General features: G+C 43.8%; 1 protein-coding gene across 2 annotated transcripts in view; it reads left to right on the top strand.

Annotated features, from left to right (window-relative positions):
- THOC5 (THO complex subunit 5) overlaps positions 1-23,629 on the top strand; it is a 48,989-nt gene that overhangs the window by 7,255 nt on the left and 18,105 nt on the right. The window contains exons 2-9 of one of the 2 annotated variants that reach the window (XM_088443527.1): positions 6,800-6,977; positions 7,625-7,713; positions 8,719-8,862; positions 12,611-12,724; positions 13,450-13,547; positions 13,797-13,943; positions 15,517-15,631; positions 16,356-16,488. In XM_088443527.1, the coding sequence (XP_088299653.1) occupies positions 7,636-7,713; positions 8,719-8,862; positions 12,611-12,724; positions 13,450-13,547; positions 13,797-13,943; positions 15,517-15,631; positions 16,356-16,488 (829 nt within the window). In that variant the 5' untranslated portion in view covers positions 6,800-6,977; positions 7,625-7,635. Of the gene's footprint in view, positions 1-6,799; positions 6,978-7,624; positions 7,714-8,718; positions 8,863-12,610; positions 12,725-13,449; positions 13,548-13,796; positions 13,944-15,516; positions 15,632-16,355; positions 16,489-23,629 lie in introns of those variants that run through there. The other variant, XM_088443526.1, reaches the window with a different exon arrangement.

Genomic DNA, 23,629 nt, shown 5'->3' with positions numbered 1-23,629 from the left:
CTGTGAGTGTCACTCCAGGTCTAAAAAGCAGGGGCTCCGGATAACACCCTGTTCTTGGACACTCACAGGCAAAGTCTGGTTTAGTCCATGGCAGGATGAATAGCTGCACCTCCAAACCGCCAACGCATTTCGAGCTTGACTGCTCTTTATCAAACCTTATTAGGTGTAGTGCGCTAAGGAACTTGCCATCTATACTGTAAAATTCACTCACTTGAGTATGTCAGAGAGAGAATAAAAAGAAAAACACCAGGTCCGGGCTATTACTCACATACTTATTAATTTTCAAGTTCTGCCACCCTTTAGCTTATTTTCTATTATTTCAGCAGCTACTTGCACCACACAGAAAGCTTTAAGGTCTCCCTACACAACTACAAAAAAGTTGGGTACACACCTATGCAATGAGGCGGATAATTAGTCAATATCAACTGATCGGCCCGTTAATTACATAGTGTTAACCAATAAACCGCTTCACATGCTCCTGCAATAGTCAAATTGGGAGGTCGGGTTGCAGTCAAATCAGGAGGTCCCCTTGAAGAGAGCATACACAGAGCATGTACAGGATGCACACTGATCCGATAATAACATCGGGAAATGGAGTGTTTATCGGGTCTGCAGAGTGAGCTGCAAAGGGTGTACCCAGCTTTACACCTTAAGTCTCCGTAATCATTACCCAAATAATAAAAGGCTTTACAAATATGTAGCGCTGATTAGCCAAATTCACAGGCAAATGGATCCAACAAGAATCATAGAGACCCAACTTATTACAAGTTTTATATGAGAAAACACAAAAATGACATACAAAGATATTCTTAGGCAAATCATTTTTCATAAAACAAACTGAAGAATTAACAGAAATGTCTCAATTACAGATGTTATACACCTATACTTTTTTGCGCCATATGGTTCGAGACACCAGGAGCGACTTAGACGCTCCACCACAGGTAGCTATTCCAGTGCTTGAGATCTAAATACTGTACTTAGGATCGGTGTGGTACAAAATGTCGACATGTTCTGAATGTAGACATGGATTTATGTCAACATTGTGCATGTAAATAGTCAATTTTAGCCCTAACCCTAACGCCTAACCTTAACACCAAAGGACTGTCGACAGCCCATTCTGATTCTGATTAGTACAGCATATGAAGATGCATATTTTAAGAATAAGTCGCAAAGTCTGTGGATTTCAGCATAGGTGTATGTCAACATGTAATTATAATTGTTTGCAAGGGGAAGCAAGATATCCAGAGCAATTATCAATGTAAGAATGGCTCCCAAGAATTGAACATTGTCTGACATGGCAATTTATTCCCACCATGGGTTGTCAAATTACATTCCTTTGTGTAGGCACTGTTCACATTTTGCGTGAATGAAAATATGCCAGAAATATGCTTGGAAACAGCAAAGTTTCCTAAAGTGCAGGTGAGCATGTTGTAACTAAAGGTAGGGATGTGTAACAATCTCTAGGCCAGCATTATGAAATTTGGAGTTTTAATAGGACTAATTAGCTTCTCTTGAGAAGGGCAGGCCTGGAATGTATAAGACCCCATAGCAACGTTCTCCCAGGGACTTTTTGATGGGCGCTCAGTCTGGCATTTTTCTTACACTGAAAGTGCCGGCCCTGACTGCAGAGTGTGCTGGCACTAGCCAGCAGGGGGTGCAGCGGGCAGCAGAGGTGCTCACTGAGCGGGGCCGACCCCTCTACCTCGGCCCACCCTGCACTAGGGGTGGGCTGCAGGCATAGCGGACTCGCAGCCTCCTAGGCTACCTCATGGTGTTGCTTCTGCTTTGGGGAATTCCTGTTGAGAACACTGCAAAAATGGAATACATGGCATCAGTGTGCAGGAAATTGGAAAGTAGAAAAGTGAAGAAATGAAAATTAGATTAGAAGGATTGGAAGCTTGTGGTGGGTGAGAAATTTTGGGGTGGAAGGGCCCAGGGGGTGGCACTGACGCTGCCCCACGACACCAGGAATGGCAGACCTGCTACCTATGTGACCATTGACACACACCCATGCAGCCTTTAAAGCCACCTGGAGTGTCCTTAGGACAATCCACACTATCTGCTCAAGTGCTTCTACTCCAAAATTCTCACCCACGACATACCTCTAATTCTTCAAATCTCATTTTCATCTCTTCACTTTCTTTTTCTTAGGATGCTACGTGCACTGCTCTTCTTCTTCTTCTTGGTGCCAGTGGCCCCGCCACCTCTGCGCGACGTTGAGTAGTCCCATTCAGGTGTGGGTGGCACAGAGCACAGAATCGCTCTCTTATAGCTCTGCAAAGGTTGAGGGAGTTGTTGCCACGTGGAGGAGGAGGTAGATAAGAAAGAGGACTTCAGAGGGTTCCATGTGGGAGAGGGTAGTTTCTATTTATCTAGTTAGGGCAGAGGTTCCCAAACGCGGTCCTCAAGGAGCCCCAACAGTTCAGGTTTTAGTGATATCCACGGTTAAGCACAGGTGGTTAAATCAAATTGACTGAGGTACTAATTATAGTCACCTGTGCTCAACCATGGATATCTCTAAAACATGAACTGTTCAGGAGCCTTGAGGACTGTGATTGGGATCCTCTGAGTTAGGGGAAAGAAGAGAGTGCAGGGAGCAGAACAAATGAAGATAAAGACAGGTGATAAAGTGGATAGCGTGGGTAGTGAATTATTATTATTAACAGTTTCTTATATAGCGCAGCATATTCCATTGCGCTTTACAATTGTAAACATTAATAGAACAAAACTGGGTAATAACAGACAGATATATAGGTAGGAAGGCCCTGCTCGCAAGCTTACAATCTATAGGGAAATAGGCATTGATACACAAGGATAGGTGCTATATATTGCATTTTGGTCCAGCCAGAATGCACAGTTTCTTGGTTGGCTGCATGATCCAGTCACACAGGAATGTCGACCAAATGTCATGAGGATGTGAGAGAAAGACGATGTGTGAGATTGTGTGTGGACTGTAAAAAGGGGATGTAATTAGATATGGAAGCTATGAAGGTTATGTGGGAGGTTCTGGAATTTGATAAGCTTGCCTGAAGAGGTGAGTTTTCAGGGATCGCTTGAAGGATTGGAGACTAGAGGAAAGTCTTATTGTGCGAGTTAATGAATTTAAGGAGAGGGGGGGTTGCCAGGTTAAGTAGGAAGAGGGTAGGTTAATACATATATGGATAGGGCAGCTACCTTAGTATTATAGCAGTGCTTCTAGACTCTAGATGGAATATTCACCTCTTGGTGAATTCCTGTATAAATAACTATTCTAATTTTAACACACAGAACACTGGAGCTGCAACCTGCACAGACAAAATTTGTAGATTCAACCCCCTCAAAGATGTTACAGTACAAAGGCATGTAATAAAGTTCTTAAACAAATAGTGCATAAGAATCACCATACCATTGAATGAATACACATGTCACATCTGACTGTTGGCTTATTAATTGGTAACAAGCAAGAAAAAGGATTGTCTTTTATGGCGCACAAATTGTATATAAAATATAACTTTTAATAAGTCTCAAAATATATCCAGCGAATTATGATTTAATTCTCAGATATAGTCAGACTAAGGACCACATTATAAAAAAAAAAAAAAACTTACAAGTTGACAAATTTCTTATTAAGAAAGTGGTCAGAGAAACCAGTCTCTGTTACTAACTCATAGCCCTTTGACATTGCTATGCTGGGTCGCAACCAGGATGGCGCGTGAACAGAATCCCAGGTGCGACCCGGCATAGAGATGCGAAAGGGGTATAATTGGTGAAATGGTATTAAGTTCAGCATAGAGCTGAAAAATAAAGTTTAATAAGGTTTCTGGCACCAAAATGAAGGGAGAAAGTTTGCAGCCTTGGTGGGTGCCACTGTAGATGATATACTCCGGAATAAAGAACATTTATTTTTACATGCACAAACTGGTTAAAGCAGAGGGCAAGAATCTAGGAGAGCGTGCCATTGCTCATCCTCACCCTTTAAACATTTGCTTTATAAAATGTAATATAATTCTGTCAAATGTCTTCTTAGGGGATGTAGTCGGCATCCCGGCATGCGGGATGCTGACTGTCTAAATACCGGCGTCGAAATCCAGATAGGTCGGGATCTCGGCACCAGTATCCCAACCGTTGGCATCCCGAAGGGTAAGTATCGGGGTGTAGGGGGAGCTTAGCATTAGGTAGCCGGGTTAGGTTTAGGCATTAGGGGAAGGGTTAGGCACCGGGGAGGGAGGGTTAGGTTTAGGCACTAGGGGGGGCTCTTAGGTTTAGGGTGCAGGGAGGGGGTGGTTAGGTGTAGGGATTAGAAAGGGAGGAGTTAGGGTAAATACGTACCTTGTGTTCCTATGGGTGTTGGGATTCTGGCTGTGGGTATTCTGAACAGCAGCATCCCGACAGCCGGGATATAATACCCAACCCCTTCTTAGGACCCATGGACAGGAGGAAACCTTCAATGTTGTGAGTTTGTGGCCAGTGTAGGATATTAAATTGTCCTAATTGTGTTGGCATTGGCCTTTCTGTCAAAAACCAAGCTGGCGTTTCCACAGAAGAGCGGTCAATAAGGAAAGTAATTATATACTATAATTTGAAAAAAAAAAATTATTTACATTCAAAGGGAAGATTAGAAATAGCGAGTGTAATATACGAGATCTTTGCCTTTTTTAGGAATCACCATGATGCAGGCTATAAGGCCATTTTGGCATTGGTTCTTCCAGCGTGTTAAGGGATGAGATGGCTAAGTGTGGCTAGTACAAATGCGATCTCATGACAGCTACTTCTGCTAGCAGATGGATAGGGGCAGTACGGCCGCAACTCTGCATACAGGCAAATATCCACATTTATTTTCGTGGACGCAATGTGGCCACCTTAAATGCAAATCTGAATCAGCTCCTAAATCTCTACCACCCAAACATTAACCTACCGGTATGTTTTTGGACTCTGGGTAGAAATTGGAGCTCTCGTAGGAAACCCACACAAACACCGGGAGAACATAATAGCAGTTTGTGGACATTCTTTTCCAGTCACAGCAGGTTCGGATTGAAAGGCAGGTGGGAACAGGGTAAGCCAAAGTGGTAAAAGTTCAAAACATGGGGTACACTGGCTTCCCTGCTGCCGCTCATTCCCTGACTGACCGATAGACCAGCCTCCAGTTTCCGCACGCCTTTTCACTCACCATCATCGACTGTTCTTGGACTGTCCGTAAAACCAACTGTCTGGCACCGAATGACTGACAGAGAGACCACCCCCAAGGTTCTGCATGCCTTTTTCACTCACCAACCGAACATTGAAGTCCATGTACTGCGTTGGTAGTGCTCAGCGTTACCGGAGTCAAGCCGTTCTTTTGCCATGCTGACAGACCATGGAGTTCTCGGAGCTAAGCTGGTGCTGTGCATGTCATGTCATTGATGCCATGCTGGTGGCCAGTGGCTGTCTGTCCGGGGTTACCGGAGACTGTTACAGCGACTGCATCACATCTGGCGGGTGCTGCGAAGAGGAGGCCAAGGGTGAGGGAGTGGAGCGGCATCACCGCCAGCACTTGGAAACACACTGTACCCCATGTTCTGAACTACAACCTGGCGAAGTCCCTGAGACTACACAAGCAAAAATACAATTAAAGGCTCCTAGGCTAGGCCTAGGTCCACTTCCCAAGTACATGAAGGAAAAACTTACTTCCCAGGGTTATGCCTGGTTTACGGCCTGTGGGAAGTCTTTTTCTTTCTAAAAAGAAAAGAACACTTGAAAGAATGGCACTACACTTCAGAGCAGCTTAAATTAATCACCACTTAATATAGAACATAATACAATGCAAGAGAAAACCTCACAAGCGCTTAGAAGCTGTTTCCAAATATGATTACAGTCCCAAATGTAGATGATGGTACGATTTCTCAAAGCAGTAGTCCTTATCCCTCAGTATTTCATCCAAAGATTCATATATTTGAAGTAGACAATAAATATAGTACAATAGGTTTAGGAAACCTTCTGGGTCACAGTATCCAAAAAACTACAAGGATAGTCCATATATAGCTTTCTCGAAGACGTGTATCTCTGATATAATGAACAACTCCATACACCCTTGTGCATATAGGGAGAAGTATATAGAATGATGCTTAGTCTACTTCAAATATATGAATCTTTGGATGAAATCCTGAGGGATAAGGACTACTGCATTGAGAAATCGTACCATCATCTACATTTGCGACTATACTTATTTTTCTTTCTGTCTAATGTACTGTAGGCAGTGCTGTTTATACCTTTCTGTATACTCACCAAAGTAATGAATGAAGTTTGCAATAAATGGCAACAAATCAGACAACTTGCACTAGGCAAAAGCTATTTGCTGACGCTAAAGGGTTCATTTGTGTCAATAGACCAAATTGACAGTATAATTAGCCTTACTCCGAAACTTAATTCACATGTTCTTTATATTCTGCACTTTAGGACATCATAATATTTAAAGCACTAATGAAAAAAAAAAAGAAACTACCAAGTTTAATAAAAATCTGATATCCGTGCACCTTGGTTCTTCCGTCAAGCTCAGCTGCTCAACACCAAAGTACCACTAGGAATACATTTATAACAAAAACGTCCCTATAACATGTATTTAAAAAAAACAAACTTATAAAACTACTAAAACAGATCAAAACTGCATCCACCTGACATCTGTAACAACCATACAGTCCATTCATTGAACGTGATTCTGTGCTAGCCTAGAACGGTCGATGACTAGACAGTCACCACCTCCAGTCTGGAAGACTTGAAACTCGTACTCTATCATCTTCTGGGAGGAAAAGCCTAACCCGTCCTCTTTCTCAACACTCTATTGTAGGCTGCGGGTGCCCTTACTGAGAGGCACTTCCTGGCAGCCCGGTGTGGTGAACAGAAGGGACCGGAAGTAGGAGTGAAGCGACTGCCTTCATTGAAAATCGTGCACGGTCGACTGCTGGGGATATCCAGCGTCACAGGGTCCTGTCACTGCAGCAGAGAGACAGGGCCGCGCAGTCTGGGTATGGCATATACAGCATCTTCCATAATCTAACGCTTGGCCTCAGTAAGATAACGTGCAAGTGTCATGGTGACCTGGGTTTGTCAGCAGCATACCACACACCGCATCCCAGATCAGCAGCCACTGTTTCGCCTGTTGAACCACAATTCCCAGCATGCACTTTGCAGAAGTTTTTTTTTTTTTTATTTGTTTTTTTTTGTTTAAGCTTTCAGGCTAAGTCATGTAATAAGCTTCCCAACGGGGAGGGAAAACAAATTGATATTAACTTTTTATCTATTCAATTTTTGTAATGAGTTTTTATAAGATTTAGCCTATAGGGTGAAGGAAGACAGAGGGGAAAAAGGGGGAAACATTGGAGGAATCTCATATGACACTATAAAGAGTGGTGATGATCAAAACATAGAATACAACCATCTAAAATATCAGGCTGTACTCCACCATGCCACATGAAATTCCCTTCATTCTAAACCAAAATTATGTGGTGGGGTGGGGCTCTGATTTGTAGTAACATTTTAACTGCTGAGATTTATATTTTCTTTTTTTTATTACACATAAGTTTGATCACCACCAAGTTTTAAAATGGTATAATTTTCACCAACAAAATGTGGTATTTGCGTTGAATATTGTATTCTCTATTCACTTTAACAGTGTTTACAAAAATGTCTTCGGATTCTAAGAAGAGGAAACCAAAAGTGATCCGGAGTGAAGAGGGAAAGAGAAGCCGTCATGAAGAGCAGGTAAACCACTATGACCGAACTGAAGTTTAAGGCCCGTATTCAATTTGAGACGAAAAGCTGGAATCTGGGGAAAAGTTTAGCTGTATTCAATTTGAAAGACTTTCTGCCTAGGTGGAAAGTCAATGCAATGTAATAGGCGGAATAGTTTCGCCTATGAATAGCAGGCAGAAAAAAGTGCAGAATTGGGGTTTTGGAGTGCAACGTTGCGGGAACCCCCGTGCAGCCTTCAGAAAGTTCCCCCAAAGGTAAACTGCGTAAATTTTTTTAAAAACACTTAACACCCCAAAAAATCACTCTGAATTTGGGGGCGAAAAAAAAAAAAAATTGGGGGGGATAAAGTTAAAAACTAGCGAACTAGAGTCTGGGGGGGTCCCCAAGTATGCCCAATGTGTTTTTTTTTTCATTGCAGATGATTGCGGCAGGTGGATTTTTCACAATTTTTTAAACTTAACTTTAGCAACTTTAAAATATGCTGGCCCCCATTTTCAAGTACCCCAAATTTGCTGGGATAAGTTATTTTCTGCAAAGAAAACTACCTAGTAAAAAAATACTATTCTGCACCACTTATACAAAAACGCTATTTAGCAACTATTGAGCCCGTTTAAAAACACCACATACCTTCAGCAAGCGAAATCGGGGGTAACCATAGCTAACCCCCATGTCAGAGCATCTTTTGGGTGGTGTCAGGCTGATTTCCCCAAATCTGACAGGACTTTCCGCTTGTTTAAGTTTCGCCGGGTCCCGTTTACGCGTACTTTGAAATTGAATACGGGTATATGCGGGAACCGCGCGTGATACTTTTCCGCCTGCAAAACACGCGATGTAGGCGACAAGTCCAGGAGGTGGAAAAGTATCGCGGGTCCTCTCAAATTGAATACGGGCCTTAGTCTTGGAAAATAACTTGGCTTATATTTTTACATCGCTAAAGTTAATAGCAAATTATGCTTTTAGCATTTTGTATTTTAACATTTTACATTCCTTTATTGGTACTCTATTTTTATAAAGGAGGGCAGATATTACAGTGAGGAAGCCGAAGTAGATTTACGAGATCCAAAAAATGACTACGTCCTTTATAAGGAAACCTGTGAAGATTTGCAGAGGCTCATGGCTGAAATCCAGGATCTTAAAAGCAAGGGTATCAAAGATGTGGTGAGTGTTTTGGTGCGGCAGGAGGATAATTTTTTCCAGTTCGGTTTCTCCAGTTTTTTTCTTAAATCACAGGAACTCTTCGGTGATTTAGGGCCTAATTCAGACATGTACAGTACGCAAACCCGATGGTTTACATACATGTCAGATGGTGTGAGATCTGTGCATGTGCAGATCTCATTCTGTGACATCGCTCACAGTTCCCTGGACTCCGCAGCTTGATTGACAGAGTGGGGGCGGTGACAGGCAGCATTGCAGAAAACAGGGGCGTGTTGCCCACATTTTCTGGGTGTGCTGAAAGCAGTGACTGCGTCCTTGGATGCAGCTTCACTGGATTCAATTCCCTGGTCTCCCTGAGTAGCCTGAGGGTTACTCAGGTGACTGATGTTCACGCAGATGATCTAATGCTGCTTCTTTGGACGCAGCAACGGATCAGAGAAGCCGTCTTGTGCAAATAGACGCCTCCTGTGGCATTAGCTTATTATCACACAGCCAGTGCTTACAAAGATGCAGTAGCTGTGTCATTAGCGTACATCTCTGAATCAGGCCCGTAAAACGCGGTCTGGATTTTACCAGTTTGTTCACTGCACGTTGCCATTGGTTTATAAAGTGCTTTTTGTCAGCTTCTGTATGAAGTATATCTCTTGGGATTGCTCTCTCTTTGGCCCCTCCTGGAACAGAATAATTAACTTGGCTACAGAAATCTTTTGCCACTAGTTTTTCAGCTGGCCCCAGTTTCTGCCTGCTTTTTGCTCTGAAATTCCATTGGCCACACTTTTTCTTAATCATATGAGTAACACGGCTACAGCAGTTTTGCATGTTTACTGGACCTCACCCGTTCCCCCTTCAGGTAGTGAATAATGCCAGTTGTTGTATTTTTGCATGGCTATGCAGTTATCGTATAGAGTTTGTAATTATATGTGTCCTTCACTGTTTCTAGATCTCATCATAATTTTTCGTCTTGACCTCCTCACATGCCCCTTAATTGCCCTTCAGGCCTTTTCACATGCCCCATAAATACCCCCAGAACTCCCCACATGGGTCTTAAATGTCCCTCAGACCTTCCCACATGCCATCAGATCGCTACACTTTAATATGATCAGATCTCCCCACATGCTCGAAGACACAGTTTCTCAAATTCTGTCCTCCGGACCCCAAACAGTGCATGTTTTCCAGGTCTCCTCACAGAACCACAAGTGAAATAATTAGCTCCACCAGTGGAACTTTTAAAATGTGTCAGTAAGTAATGACTACACCTGTGCACCTGCTGGGTGACCTGGAATATGTGACCTGTGACGAGTTTGAGAACCTCTGCTTTAAGACCTCCCCATATGAGCCTGATATTGCCCATCAGACCTTCCACATGCCCTTACATTGCATAAAACATCCTCCACATGCATTTAGTTACTAGATTGATTATTACTATACTTTTTAATATAAAGCATTTAACATCTTTATTTTAAATGGACAGTATGTTCATGTATTAAATATATGAACTTGTTTGTAGCGAAACACAATCACCTGTCACTCATGTTTGTTTGAGCAGCATTTCACTTAATCATTTGAAACTTGGTTAAAATAGAATACACACAAAACTGAAGATTTGCTACCACCCAGTTCTAAGAGGTTACTGGTAATCTAGAATTAAGGCTACCCACTACTCTTCCAAGCCCCCACCACTACGCTGCACACTACCACTGCTGAAGGGAAGATTGTGTCAGCAGAAGTGCAGAGTATGTCAGACTTTACTTGACTCTCCACATTCCTGCAGACCAGGTCGTGTTTGTCCCACCAAGACACGTTTTCAGTGGGTGTATTGGAGGAGCAGTGCCATGGGCATGTGGCAAAGCCGGGGACTTGCTAAATACTGAATTCCTGGTAGTAGCCTTTTAGGATATTCTGCTTATATTTTCAGTTTTGGTTGTAATTGAAAATATACCTTTTTGGTGTAGCTTCACCCCATTTGAAATCCATCTATATCTTTATACAAGTTGTTGCTTTTTTTTTTTTTAAATGTAATAGTATATATAGTTAACATTAACTGGAACAACTCTTCTCTTGTTGCTGTCTGGTCTTCTTGCCAGTGATCATAATTTACCAGTTTGCTAACTTGACTGCCAACTGGCCCTCAACCCACTGGAAATTGAAGAATGTACCAGACAGCCATTTATATCCATCAGTTGGTGTACATAGGAGAAAAGTGCAATACTGATTTATGCTTATTGGAAAGGATGTATGCGATGACCGTTATTTGGAGGTGGGTTTTTTTTACAAACATGGATAATATTTTGGTTGTCACCGCAATAAATATCTTCATATTGGCAGTAGGCTTGTTTGAATTACACTAACTGTGTTTTAAATGCTATATACTGGTCCAGCCTACAAGTATTAGTAGGAAATAAATTCTGGTAGAATTGTGTGTATTTAACGTTACCTGTAGGTCTTCTATAGTTTATTTTTGAGCTCCTGTCACCTGTGTTGTTCTAGGTGCCAATGTACTATGATACCCCTTTCAGACATAAAGGGGTATTCAATATGGGAGCGAAAAGTCAGTGCTGGACTTTTTGCTCCACATCTGAGCTTTTCCTGGGATAAAGTATTGGGCGTGCGCCCACTTTATCCCAGTGTTCAATTAAAAAGCTACGAAAACGGGAGCCAGCGAAATAGGATCGGCGAAAAAAAAACGTGATTTACCTGGAATAAATTGTAGGACCCCCCCTAAAGCTGTAAAAACATGGGGGATCACTATGGGTACCCCCGTTTTAGCCTGCAAATGAAAGTCGGGGTTTTAAATAGCCACGGCAGGTGTTTTTTTCCCGACATTGAAGAAGTGATGCAGAAGAGCACTTAGGTGGTTATTTTCATTTTTTTTAAGTGGTCCCATCAAATTTGGGGTACATGAAAATGGGTACTAGCATATTTTTATGTCCCTAAAGTAATTTTTTTTTAAATTCTGCAAAAATGCACCTGCCGCTAATAGCCTATTCTAGAAAACACCTGTCGCATACTTGCAGAATAGCCCTGAACCTATTTCCCTATTTTTAAACACTTTTTTTTCCTTTTTTTTTCCTTTTTTTTTTCTTTCACCCCAATTTTTAAATTAATTTTTTGGGGTGTCCATATTTTTTTTTAAAACTTTTTTTGACAGTTATTTTTAAAACGTCATTCCCAGTGGTGCAGGCTATTTTTTTTAAGCCTGCACCCCTAAACCCCAATTCAGAACTTTTTTTCGCCACCTATTCAGTGGTGATAAGTTATCCCCGTTTTTTTTTCAGACTTTTTGAACCTGCAAAAAGTCTTTGAAATTGAATACGGAGATAATTGAAATCGGCGAAAATGATGTCATCAGCGATAATTTATTGCCGATTCTGAAATTTTTGCTCCAAAATTGAATACCCCTGATAGAGTTTGGCACCTATGGACTAGACTAAAATACTCTATATCGCCAACTACACAGCACATTTGTGTAATTGTACTCCCTTATGATTGTCGTGTTTGTCTGAAATTTTTGACATGCTGTGTTATCTAAAGACTTACAGATTTTTTTTTTTTTTTTTTTTAACGTTTCTTTTATTCATCAGAGAAATAATGCATTAGACATTTACAGAAAAAATTTATAGGAAACAATCAGTTTTTGTAAAAATAAACAAGCCACACTTCTATAACCAAGCCATTCTATTTTTGTTCATTGTTGTTGTTTTTTTCTACTTAGATGCCAATATAAACTTTAGGTAACTATGCTCTCTTTCAGGCTGCAGAGATTGAAGAGAAGAAGATCCAAAGTTGTGTGCACTTTATGACCCTTAAGAAACTAAACCGCCTGGCTCACATTCGCCTAAAGAAGGCTCGAGACCAAACCCATGAGGTAAACCTCTGTTTTTCCCAAGCTTATCCCATCTCTTCATTCTAGATTTTGTTCTGTCTTTGTTGTTAGTGGTTTATTTTTTGTTTGGCAACACCTTCATTTAACTTTTTGTTCTTTTACTTTTATATGCTACTAGAATTATCACATCAGTCTTGCTTGCTTTGTGCAGTACTGACTGGTTTTTGTTTTGTTAACTCTTGATAGCTATCTATCCACTAATGATGATAAAACGTTATGTACACTTTCTCGTTAATGCTACAATATTTAACAAACAATACATATCAGTTGTTTTGTTTACTGACCTGTTCTGCAGTCATTTATTTTTCATGTTAAAAAAATTTGTTTCTCAGGATAATGAGGCACATCCACTAGCAGACTTTGAAACGACAGCACGATTACGGCATTGTCATCGTGCAGTCGTTTCACAGACTGTGCTGTGCCTACACTGAACGATCAGTCGTTCAGTGTAGGCACATCAATCATCCCCTTACATGCTCAACCTGACATTATCGTCAGACTGACCGGAATGTTCGGGAGATGATTGATGTTGGAAAAGACCAGCGGGAGCGCGCATTGCTGGTCATTTCCGACATTAATGTGTACGATTCATGAGCGATTTAACGATAACGATATCGTTATCGTTCAATCGCTCATAGAAATCGGAAAGTGGATGTGCGCCTTAACGTTTTTAGTTGTGTTTTAATGGTTTTTGTATTCTCTTTCAGGCCAAACAGAAGGTGGATGCGTATCATCTGCAGCTGCAGAACTTGCTATATGAAGTCATGCATCTTCAGAAGGAGATCACCAAGTGTCTGGAATTCAAGTAAGACGATGAGGCTTGCAGGCCAGAAATGTCTACGCTCCTCTTCCTGGTCTATTTGTGTTCATGTTGGCTGCCACAAGAGCGGTGTTACATGACCAACTTCAAAATTCAGAGATACAGTATATTCCATGAAATATAAATCCGCTTTCTGAAAATCGTAATCACTACATTAACATTCTTAAGTTTAGCCACGTACTTTTGTGGAAGTGTTAAACAAGATTTATAATGTTACACTTATTATATATGCAGGTCAAAACATGAAGAAATTGATCTGGTGAGTGTGGAAGAATTTTACAGAGAAGCTCCTCCAGGGATCAGCAAAGCAGAAATGACTTCCAGTGACCCCCACCAGCAAACGCTGGCACGTCTGGACTGGGAGCTTGAACAGAGGAAAAGGTTAGAAATTGTAATTTTCTCTATTAACTGTTGAACTTCACATCACACTGGCCACAACCTTGCAGTTGGCACGTTTACAAAATGGTTTTCATGACCAGTGTTCTCCACAGCTCATCCTTATCTGTTTCTCAAACATGGTAACCTTGGACATCTATTTTAACATTTATTCAACATTTGATTGCTGAGTGTTCACTCTTGGTCCGGCAGTAGGCTGGGCGCCGGACCTAGAGATAGGGCACTTCTGCTGCCCGAAAAGGGGGCGTGTCTTTGACGCATTCCCTTTTCGTCACTCCTGGCGGCATGCCCAGCACTTACGGAAATGCCGCCAAGTGCATGCGCCCGGCATCCATTCACTGGTGGTGGCCGCTGCGCCGCCGTTTTGACCACCCGTGGGACACTGCGGCTCGCTGGTGGAGGCAGCCACGCTGGAGGGCAGGGTGCTTTCTGTCCTTCAGAAATAGGGCAGGGCGTTGCGCCCCGCTGAAACAGCCTAGCAGGAACGCTAATTGCTAGTGAACTTGTTTCTGTTGGCACATCTGACATGAATCTTTCCTCAACCCCCCCTAGATTCCTCCTCCTCTTCCTTCTCCGCCCCCCAACCCCTTTTATTCTCTACGGACCACCATTCAACCGCTTCTCTTCACTATCTTAACACACCTTGCTGTGCAAGGAGGATGGTGTCCTGTTATTTTGTTTATTACAAGTATTCGGTGTTTTGCCATTTTCATTATATGAATGAATAAGGTATATATTATACTCATCTTTATCTTATTCACACATGCCAGCTCATGTATGCATTGATCCGTTCTCTAAATAAAGTCTCTCAGATGTTTAGTGTTCACTCTAGGTCCAGTGCCGGGCAGGACGCTGGACCTAGAGAAAGGGCACTTCTGCGCAAGCCAGAAAAGGGAGCGTGGCCAAGGAAAAGGGGTCGTCTTTATGACGCGTCCCCTTTTCGTGACTCTTGGGGCCGTGCCCGGCACTTACGGATATGCCGGTCAGCCGCCAACGCTTCACTACCGTTTTCTCCACCTGTGGGACACTGCGGTCCGCTGGAGGGGACAGAACCCGCAGGCTGTTTCAGAGAAGCGCCACGCTCGAGGGCACGGTGCTTTCTGCCCTTTAGAAATAGGGCAGGGCGCAGCGCCCCGCAGAAACAGCCTAACGGGAACGCTAGATGTTGTTCCCTATGTGTACACCACTTAGTTCCTTACTAAAATGATCATCCTATCATAAATACACTTTACATATTTTCCCTGAGCACATTTATTTGGAATTTAATTATTGCTACCCATTTATTGTATACTTTCTGGCCAATCTAGTTACGTAACCTTAAATCGGCATTTATGTAGTTTTGTGTGTGTGTGTGTGTAGTAGTATGTACCCATGGACTTATTGGACAATGTATTTGTAATTGTCAGTGGACGTTACTGATGCTGCTCTCTACATTTTTTGAAGGCTTGAGAGAGAGGTAGATTTGTGTTATTCCCTCTTTATTACTCTTAGCAGGTCTGGCCTATAAAATGTTCTTAGTATTTTATGTAGGAATCACATACTCCATCCCCCCTGTTAGGTTAGCGGAGAAGTACAAGGAGAGCTTGGCCAGTAAGGAGAAGATTCTGAAGGAGATAGAAGTCAAGAAGGAATATCTGAGCAGTCTGCAGCCACAGCTCCACAGCATTATGCAGGTAACATGCTGCAGCAATTCTATAAGAGACAGTCTGGTAACAGGGGAAGGTAGTACAAAGTGTTATCCTATTTAGTTGTGATTGATACCTGAGCCACAGAAGATTTATTCATTCACTGAATTGTCAGGTTTTCTATCTAAATTATTTTCACATGTTGTTGACATTATGTACCTGGGGAGGTTGCTGCTCATTCCATGTATAGAGTGTTACAATGCTGAAACTTGGAATGTTGGAGTAAACGCAGCAATTTAAGGGAAGACCGAACATAGTGGTTCATATATTATTCAGTGCAAGTTGGCTTCCTATTCATGCCCTGTTGTGTAATGACAATAGGTAGTCCATTTTCTGTTTGTGCCTCTGAAACACTGATTTATACACTGCTATAAGGTAACTAGACTCATAGCAATTGTTTTTATAAAGCAGTACTTTCTCATGCTTTGCATCAGCTGTCAGAATACAGAGCAGAATATGACTAAGATATATTAATAAGACAAGTTTTTGTTCTTCGTTCTTTACACATTTCATTATTCATTGCTCTTGATCGAGAATAGTTTTGTGCAGGAAAAAAAAGTTTTCCCTTGACCTATGCTGTTTGTCCCCTAGTGACTGTGTCTAATGCTAAATCTGTCCATGATCATGTCAAATGCAGTAACTGAATGTAAACAATAAGAAAGTAGCATATTTATTGAGTTTCAACCTGAAATGCATATTATTCTCTTCCCAGGCATCATTGCCAGTACAGGAATACTTGTCAATGCCCTTTGACTGCATGCACAAACAGTATGAGATAGCTCGTCATCTCCCTGCACCTCTGTACGTGCTGTTTGTGCAGGCCAGTGCCTATAGCCAGGCATGTGGTGAGTAACCAATTTATTTATTTTGTTCCTTTCCTGGAGTTTGTCCATGTTAATTTGCATCTCCCAATGTAAGTGAAGGGCGTGATGGAGACCATTTAATTAACGCCGGGAGCTCATTCCCAGTGCTATTCAACATTGCATTCATTGAATTGCCCCCATGTTAGTAGTCAGGAGCAAGCTGAGCAGCGGCACACATGGGCAAGATATTGCGGGACCCACTGCACTCTGGACTTCAGATAACTAATAATTTTGTACCATGTTAAATTTGGGATATGGTCTCAAATTTGGTATATTTGGCAGTTTGTTATAATTTTGACAGATCCAGTCTTTTACACACTACACGATGTGTACCCAGCACGACAACGCTTGCGACGGGACCCTGCATGCGGCAAGTGCATACGCACTTGCCAATACCGGGTCCGATGGGGGGAGCTACATGTCATGCTCCATTCTGCAGCATGGCATTGTTGGCGACATCTCCTGTCAGCCCTGCAGCATGGCCAATGGGCGATTTCGCTAGCGCGAATATCATGGGTACTTACTAGTGGATGTACCCAATGCGTTGTTTCCGATCTGCGGGATCGGACAACATATTTAGTCTAGTGTGTACCCAGCCTTAGGGAATATGCTCACAACTTTTGAAGCTGTGCAATTTGTTACGGTTCATGCAAATCAAGCTATTGAAATGGAATAAGTCGCACCACGACTTTGCTATCCAGGTCATCACAGTGTCTTCAAGATGGACAATTGTGACTAAAGACGCCAACTTTTAGGGTTAGGGGGTTGTTACTTTTCTGTATCTATTCCAGAATCTTTGGACTCTGAGAGGTATATTTACTAAAGGTTGATTTTTGATCTATTTTCGTATTTCAGGGTCTAAATCATACATTTACTAACAGATGAATTTTTTTTTTACTTTTTTTTTTAAACAATGTCAAAAATCATCTTCATTTCAGTTTGCTTCTGTTTGTGCAGGAGGACATAAAAAATGGTTTGAAACTTAGGTATTTAAAGGTTCAGATCTTGGATCTACGTTTTCCTATAGAACAATTTTTGTTTTGCCGGTCACCTGTAACCTCCATATAGTCCTCCAATCCCTTCTTGAGATTTCAATCTAATCTTGCTGGCTTTTGAACTCTTGGGTTCAGTGGAGATGAGTTTCTTTTATGTGAGATGGTCCTTCTCTTGGCTATCTGAGTTAAGGGCTCTTCTCAATATCTAATTTTATTTGTGGAAATGGCTTTTCTTTGGGCCTATCCCACCTTTCAGCCTACATATGTGTCCTCATACACTATTACAGTCACACCAAAGAGCCCTTCTAGACGCTCCAGGTCCCGTGCGACTCCGCTCCGTCATTTTTGCTTGAAAGTACGTCTGTCACAATCGATTGCAACAGACCTCTTCACAAGACTGCACTGATTAATTTGATTTGCAACACTTGAATATCTGTTCGACTGAGTATGAATCTGTATAAGAATTGCTGTAATGCAGCGCCCGCAGCTTTTTTTCTTTCATGACAAGTTCCTTTGTGCTTCGTATAAAGACTAAGACGCACACAGATATACAAGTGTTGCATATTTTAATGATTTAGCATGGGCTAATGGTGGTAGGGACATAGGATTATAGATGGGGGTAGGAGTAGTTGGGTATATATGACAGCTGAAGATGGTGATCGTAATAGAAGGGGCACATGACACCTGGGAGGGGACATAGTAAGGACATGATGATTGGGTGGAGTCAGTAGTAGGGACATATGACAAATAGCTGGTGCTAGTACTAGTAGGTAAATATGATGGCCGTTTATGGGAGAACTATCAGTAGTTGTGACGCATGGTGACAGCTGGGTTGGGGTAGCAGTACTAAGGACACATGACAGCTGGTGGGGGAAGTATCTGTAGTAGGGACACATGACAGTTTGGGATGGTAGTAGCAGGAACATATGACAGCTGACTGGGGGTCGGACTAGAAGTAGGGAAGCGGGTGACAGATGGGAGTAGTAGCAATATGGGCACACAGGATGGCAGGGGAGAATAATGGGAGTACAACTGCAGTTCCCCAGGGAGCCGGACTGTACTGTCCTCCAGCCAGTACTGAACTCCAGCGGTAGTATTACCAACCGCTGTGCAACAATGACAACTGTGCAACAGGGAGCTGGACCCCCAAACCTCATTTGTATAGTGCTCCCCTCAGTATACAAGGCTCACATGAGAACAGCTAGAACATTGTTTATTACCTGTACCAAGCTTAACTATTTTCAATGCCGACACAAAGAAAATGGGTCAGCAGGAGTAGATAAAAAGAGAGAATTTCTACTTCAGGGTCTATAGGCTCCACAGGGAGACCTTGAGGTAAAGGTGATGGCAAAGTCATCCAGGCACCACACAGTTACATTTTTCTCCAAGGATGCACTGGGTCTCCCCCTATACTCCCACCCCCGGGCCAGAGGCACCTCAGTTTTGTTGGGTGCCCGGCTGGAGTCAGGACACTGGCAACACAGTGGGGCTGTTCAAGCCCCTGAAGATTTTTAAAAGAAGGTTCTTCATTTCTTCTGAGCGTACAATCCAGAGGACGTTCGCGCTGCCACTCCGTCACCCTGCCGGCGCCAAGACGCCGGTACTCTTCCGGGTATTTTGGCGGGACTCCGGGGTTTCAGCTAGCAGGGACCCCGCGGGTATCCCTGGACTGCGGCTGGACTTCACGAGGAGCAGTTAAGCGTTGGGTCACTGCGTGCGGTGACCCACTGAAAAGCAGTCTTTTTTTTTTTTTTTTCCGGGTCTTGGGGACTCCCCGGGGATGACGGCAGGTGGAGCCAGGCACTAATTCCCTGTGCTGCCACTAGACCGCCAGGGACACATGCTGATCCAGCACCCCGGGGGTTAATTGCCGGCCAGGGGAGGCGGTCTTCCCTGTTTAACAGCCGGCTCCTCCCCTTTCCACTGTGGTCTGGCTGTGCTGAGGCAGCTCTACTACTCTGGATACGCCCCCTCTGAGGTCTCTGGCAGCCATTTTCTCCAGGCTAGTCGCAGATCTTGCTGGACGTGCGGAGTCCGGGTCCCCCTACATACCTCTCCTTCATTGTGGTCAGCGTATGTACCACTATAGCCTACCAGATGCTGAGTCTGTGTAGTTGAATTGTAGTGCTATTGTGCAGGTGTTTTTTTTTTCTGCATTGTATGTGACTTTATGCTAGCGCTGTCTGTATTTCTTTTTCCTTCTGTCAGCCATACTACTTTACCTGTGCTTTTTCTCACTGATCCCTTACAGTGCAAGTGTTGTCAGGGTCTGTATTAAACCTCACAGTTCATTCTATCTGTGTGGTGGGTCACATACAGTGTGCACGCTATCCTCTACATTATGTTTGGCAGTGATGATAATGTGCAAAACTCTGCTCCTGACCTGCTGTCATGCAAGAAATGTGCTGCAGGGTTAGGAGGGAGAAATAGGGCATAAACCCTCACGTACTATCGGCCCCAAGGTAAGCCTAAAGGTCAGTCCTTTCCTAGGCCGTCAGCCCCCAAAACGACTGCCAAGCCCAAGAAGCAAGCTTGGAGTGCGAGACATCCGGCTGTCAAGCCTGATGACAAGTCCTCAACCTGACGGGACAGGCCTCCCCTTAGGGGATTCCAGGGTGGGAGGCAGACTTCTTCAGTTTTCCCAGTGCTGGGGTCAGACTACAACAGACACCTGGGTAAGAGAAGTGGTCTCTCACGGGTATGCCCTCTTTTTCCACAGAAGACCTCCCCATCAGTTTTTTTTGCACAGGCCTTCAGTCAGACAAGGCCTTACAAATACAGAAGGCAGTACAATCTTTGCTTCAAGCAGGGGTCATCATACCGGTCCCGTTACCCCAGAGGTGAACGGGTTATTTTTCCAATCTTTCTGGTTCAGAAACCAAACGGATCCAATTGGCGTATTTTCAATCTGAAGTCCCTGAACAAATTTCTCAGGGTACCTCGTTTCAGGATGGAAACCCTAAGCTCATTTATACTGGCGATGGAACCTGGGGATTTTATGGTGTCGCTGTATATTCAGGATGCATACCTACCTGCATATTCCGATTTCTTAGTCTCACCAGCGTTTCCTCAGGTTTGCTGTACTGCAACAACATTTCCAGTTTCGGGCTCAACTGTTTGGCCTCTTTACTGCACCTCGGGTGTTTACCAAAATTATGGCGGTAATGGCAGCCCATCTGCGGCTGCAAGGGGTCCGCCTGTTGCCTTACCTGGACGACCTTTACTTTTCTCAGGGTCTCCAGAGGTACTTCACCCCCATCTATAACTCACGATTTTGGTGCTTCAGGCTCATGGATGGTTGATCAATTGGATGAAGCCCTCCTTGACTCCATCCCAGAGGATGCTCCATCTGGGAGCTCTGTTGGATTCACAACAAGAAGAGATTTTTCTGACAGCAGAAAAGTTTTCCACTTTGCAGATGCGCGTACGCAGATGCCTCCACAGTCGTCACGTGTCCATTCACTCAGCAATGCAGTTACTGGGATCCATGGTATCGACTTTCGACATGGTGGAATATTTCTGGTTTCATTCCCGGCCTCTGCAGAAATTGATCCTCTCCAGGTGGGACGGATTACCCCCATCAGATAAAGGCACAAACAATGGTGCTCTCTCCTGAGGTGCGTCTGTCTCCTGCTTGGTGGCTGCAGACTGGTCACCTCACCAAGGGGCACCCCTTTTGGATTCCAGACTGGGTCTTCCTGATGACGGACGCCACTCTCCGGGGTTGGGGCACAGTGACAGGTCCAACCTCATTTCAGGGAGGGTGGACAACAGAGGAGTCTGCCCTGCCAATCAACATATTGGAACTTCGGGCGGTCTTCAGGGCCCTGCAACAAGCCAGACTCGTACTTCATGGAAAGCCCGTGCAGGTTCAGTCAGACAATGCCACGACTGTGGCTTACATCAACCATCAAGGAGGAACTCGAAGTCAGGCAGCAATGACAGAGGTGCCACGCATTCTGACATGGGCGAAAGGCCATCTCCCAGCCGTTTCGATAGTGTTCATTCCAGGAGTTCTCAATTGGGAAGCGGACTTCCTTAGCCATCACGACGTGCATCCCAGGGAATGGTCTCTTCACCAAGAAGTGTTTCAGCTCCTAGTGGACAAATGGAGCCTTCCGGACGTGGACCTTATGGACCTCCCGACACAATCAGAAACTGCCAGTGTACGGGTCCAGAACAAGAGACAACATGGCTCTCCTGGTAGACGCGCTGTCAGTCAAGTGGACCTTTCAGTTTGCGTGCCTGTTTCCTCTAGTCTCCCTTCTTCCTCGAGTAATTCGGAAGTTCAAACAAGAAGGTGGCACTGTCCTGCTGGTGGCTCCAGCGTGGCCCAGACGTCACTGGTACACAGATCTCCAGAGTCTGTCCGTCGACTCTCTGTTGCTGTTGCCTCAACGTCCAGACCTGTTGTCTCAGGGTCCTTGCCTTTACCCGGACCTGGGTCGTCTGTCTTTGACGGCGTGGCTCTTGAGACATCCCTCCTAAGGTCCAAGGGTTTTTCCTGCTCTGTGGTTAACACCATTCTCAGAGCACGTAAACTAGCCTCTGCCAGGATTTACCACAGAGTGTGGCACACCTACTTTCTATGGTGTCGTCCCAAAGGTTACAATCCCCAGGTGTTTCGGATATCCAGAGTTTTGGCTTTCCTGCAGGCAGGTTTGGATCTTGGTCTCCGCCTTGCCTCACTGAAGGTGCATGTATCTGCTCTGTCAGTGTGGTTCCAGCGAAGTATTGCTCCTCTTCCTGATATCCGCACTTTCCTACAGGGTGTCATTCGCATTCAGCCTCACTTTGTCCCTCCTGTGGCGCCTTGGGATTTGGCTGTTGTCCCTAGGACCCTCTATTTGAACCCCTGTACTTAGTGGATCTCAAATTACTTACAGCAAAAACTGTTTTTCTTCTGGCTATAGCTTCCGCCAGAAAGGTGTCAGACTTGGTGGCTCTCTCTTGTCGTTCCCCATTTCTAGTTTTTCACAAGGACAGGGCGGTGCTTCGGACTCGCCCTGTGTTCCTTTCTAAGGTTTCTAGTTTCCACATTAATGAGGAAATTATTGTACCGGCCTTTAATTCTCCAGACCTCTCGGCAGGCGAGGCCTCATTGGAGGTGGTACGTACCCTCCGGATTTATGTGGACCATACCAGTTCCCTTCAGAAGTCAGACTCCTTGTTCATACTCTATGGTTTCCACAAGAAGGGATGGCTAGCCAATAAGCAGACTTTAGCTAGATGGATTCGCATGACGATCTCTGAGGCTTACACTTCTGATGGCCTTCCAGTTCCGCCCTCTATTACTGCTTATTCTACTCGGTCTGTGGGTCCTTCATGGGCAGCTCGTCACAGCGCCTCGGCTGTTCAGCTTTGTAAGGTGGCCACGTGGTCTTCTGTCCACACCTTTCTGAGGTATTACGCACTTGATACCTTTGCCTCTCAGGATGCTTCCTTTGGGGGGAGGATTCTCCTCTCCACACAGAAGTGTCCCCACCCTTGAAGGGACTGTTTAGGGACCTCCCCAACATCTCCCTGTGAACCCTATGGACCCTGAAGTTGAAAATGAGATATGGTAAGAACTTACCTTTTGTTATTTCTTTCTACGAAGTCCATAGGGCCCACAGGGCACCCACCTTTGACACACCTATGCTTCAGTTGGGCTTCGCTCTGGTCACCGATTTTCCTTCTCCTTTTGTGTGAGAATGAGCTTCTTGAGTGTTCCAGACGTTCTTCTCTCTTTTATCCTCTTCCGGCCTTTGACTTGCTACGAAACTGAGGTGCCTCTGGCCCGGGGGTGGGGTATAGGGGGAGACCCAGTGCATCCTGGGAGAAAAATTTTACTGCTTGGCGCCCGGATGACTTTGCCATCACCTATACCCCAAAGACTCCCTGTGGACTTCGTAGAAAGAGAGATAACAAAGGGTAAGTTCTTACCATATCTCTTATTTCATCTGAGCGCAATGTGTTTAAATCCATAGTGCTTTATATGTAATATAATTCTATTTACTACTGTATATGAAGATTTAGTGGACTTCTAATATACAAGTATTATATAGATTATCTCTATGCAAATTAGATGACTGTTATCATGTCGGCGCTCTAATAATGAAGCAATAAAAAATGGAAAGTCAATTCCT

This window comes from Taudactylus pleione, unplaced genomic scaffold (assembly GCF_031769625.1).
Source record: "Taudactylus pleione unplaced genomic scaffold, aTauple2 ptg000330l, whole genome shotgun sequence".
Taxonomy (NCBI): Eukaryota; Metazoa; Chordata; class Amphibia; order Anura; family Myobatrachidae; genus Taudactylus; species Taudactylus pleione.
The sequence above is the reverse complement of the archived record's forward strand: the minus strand, read 5'-3'. Positions and strand labels throughout refer to the sequence as shown.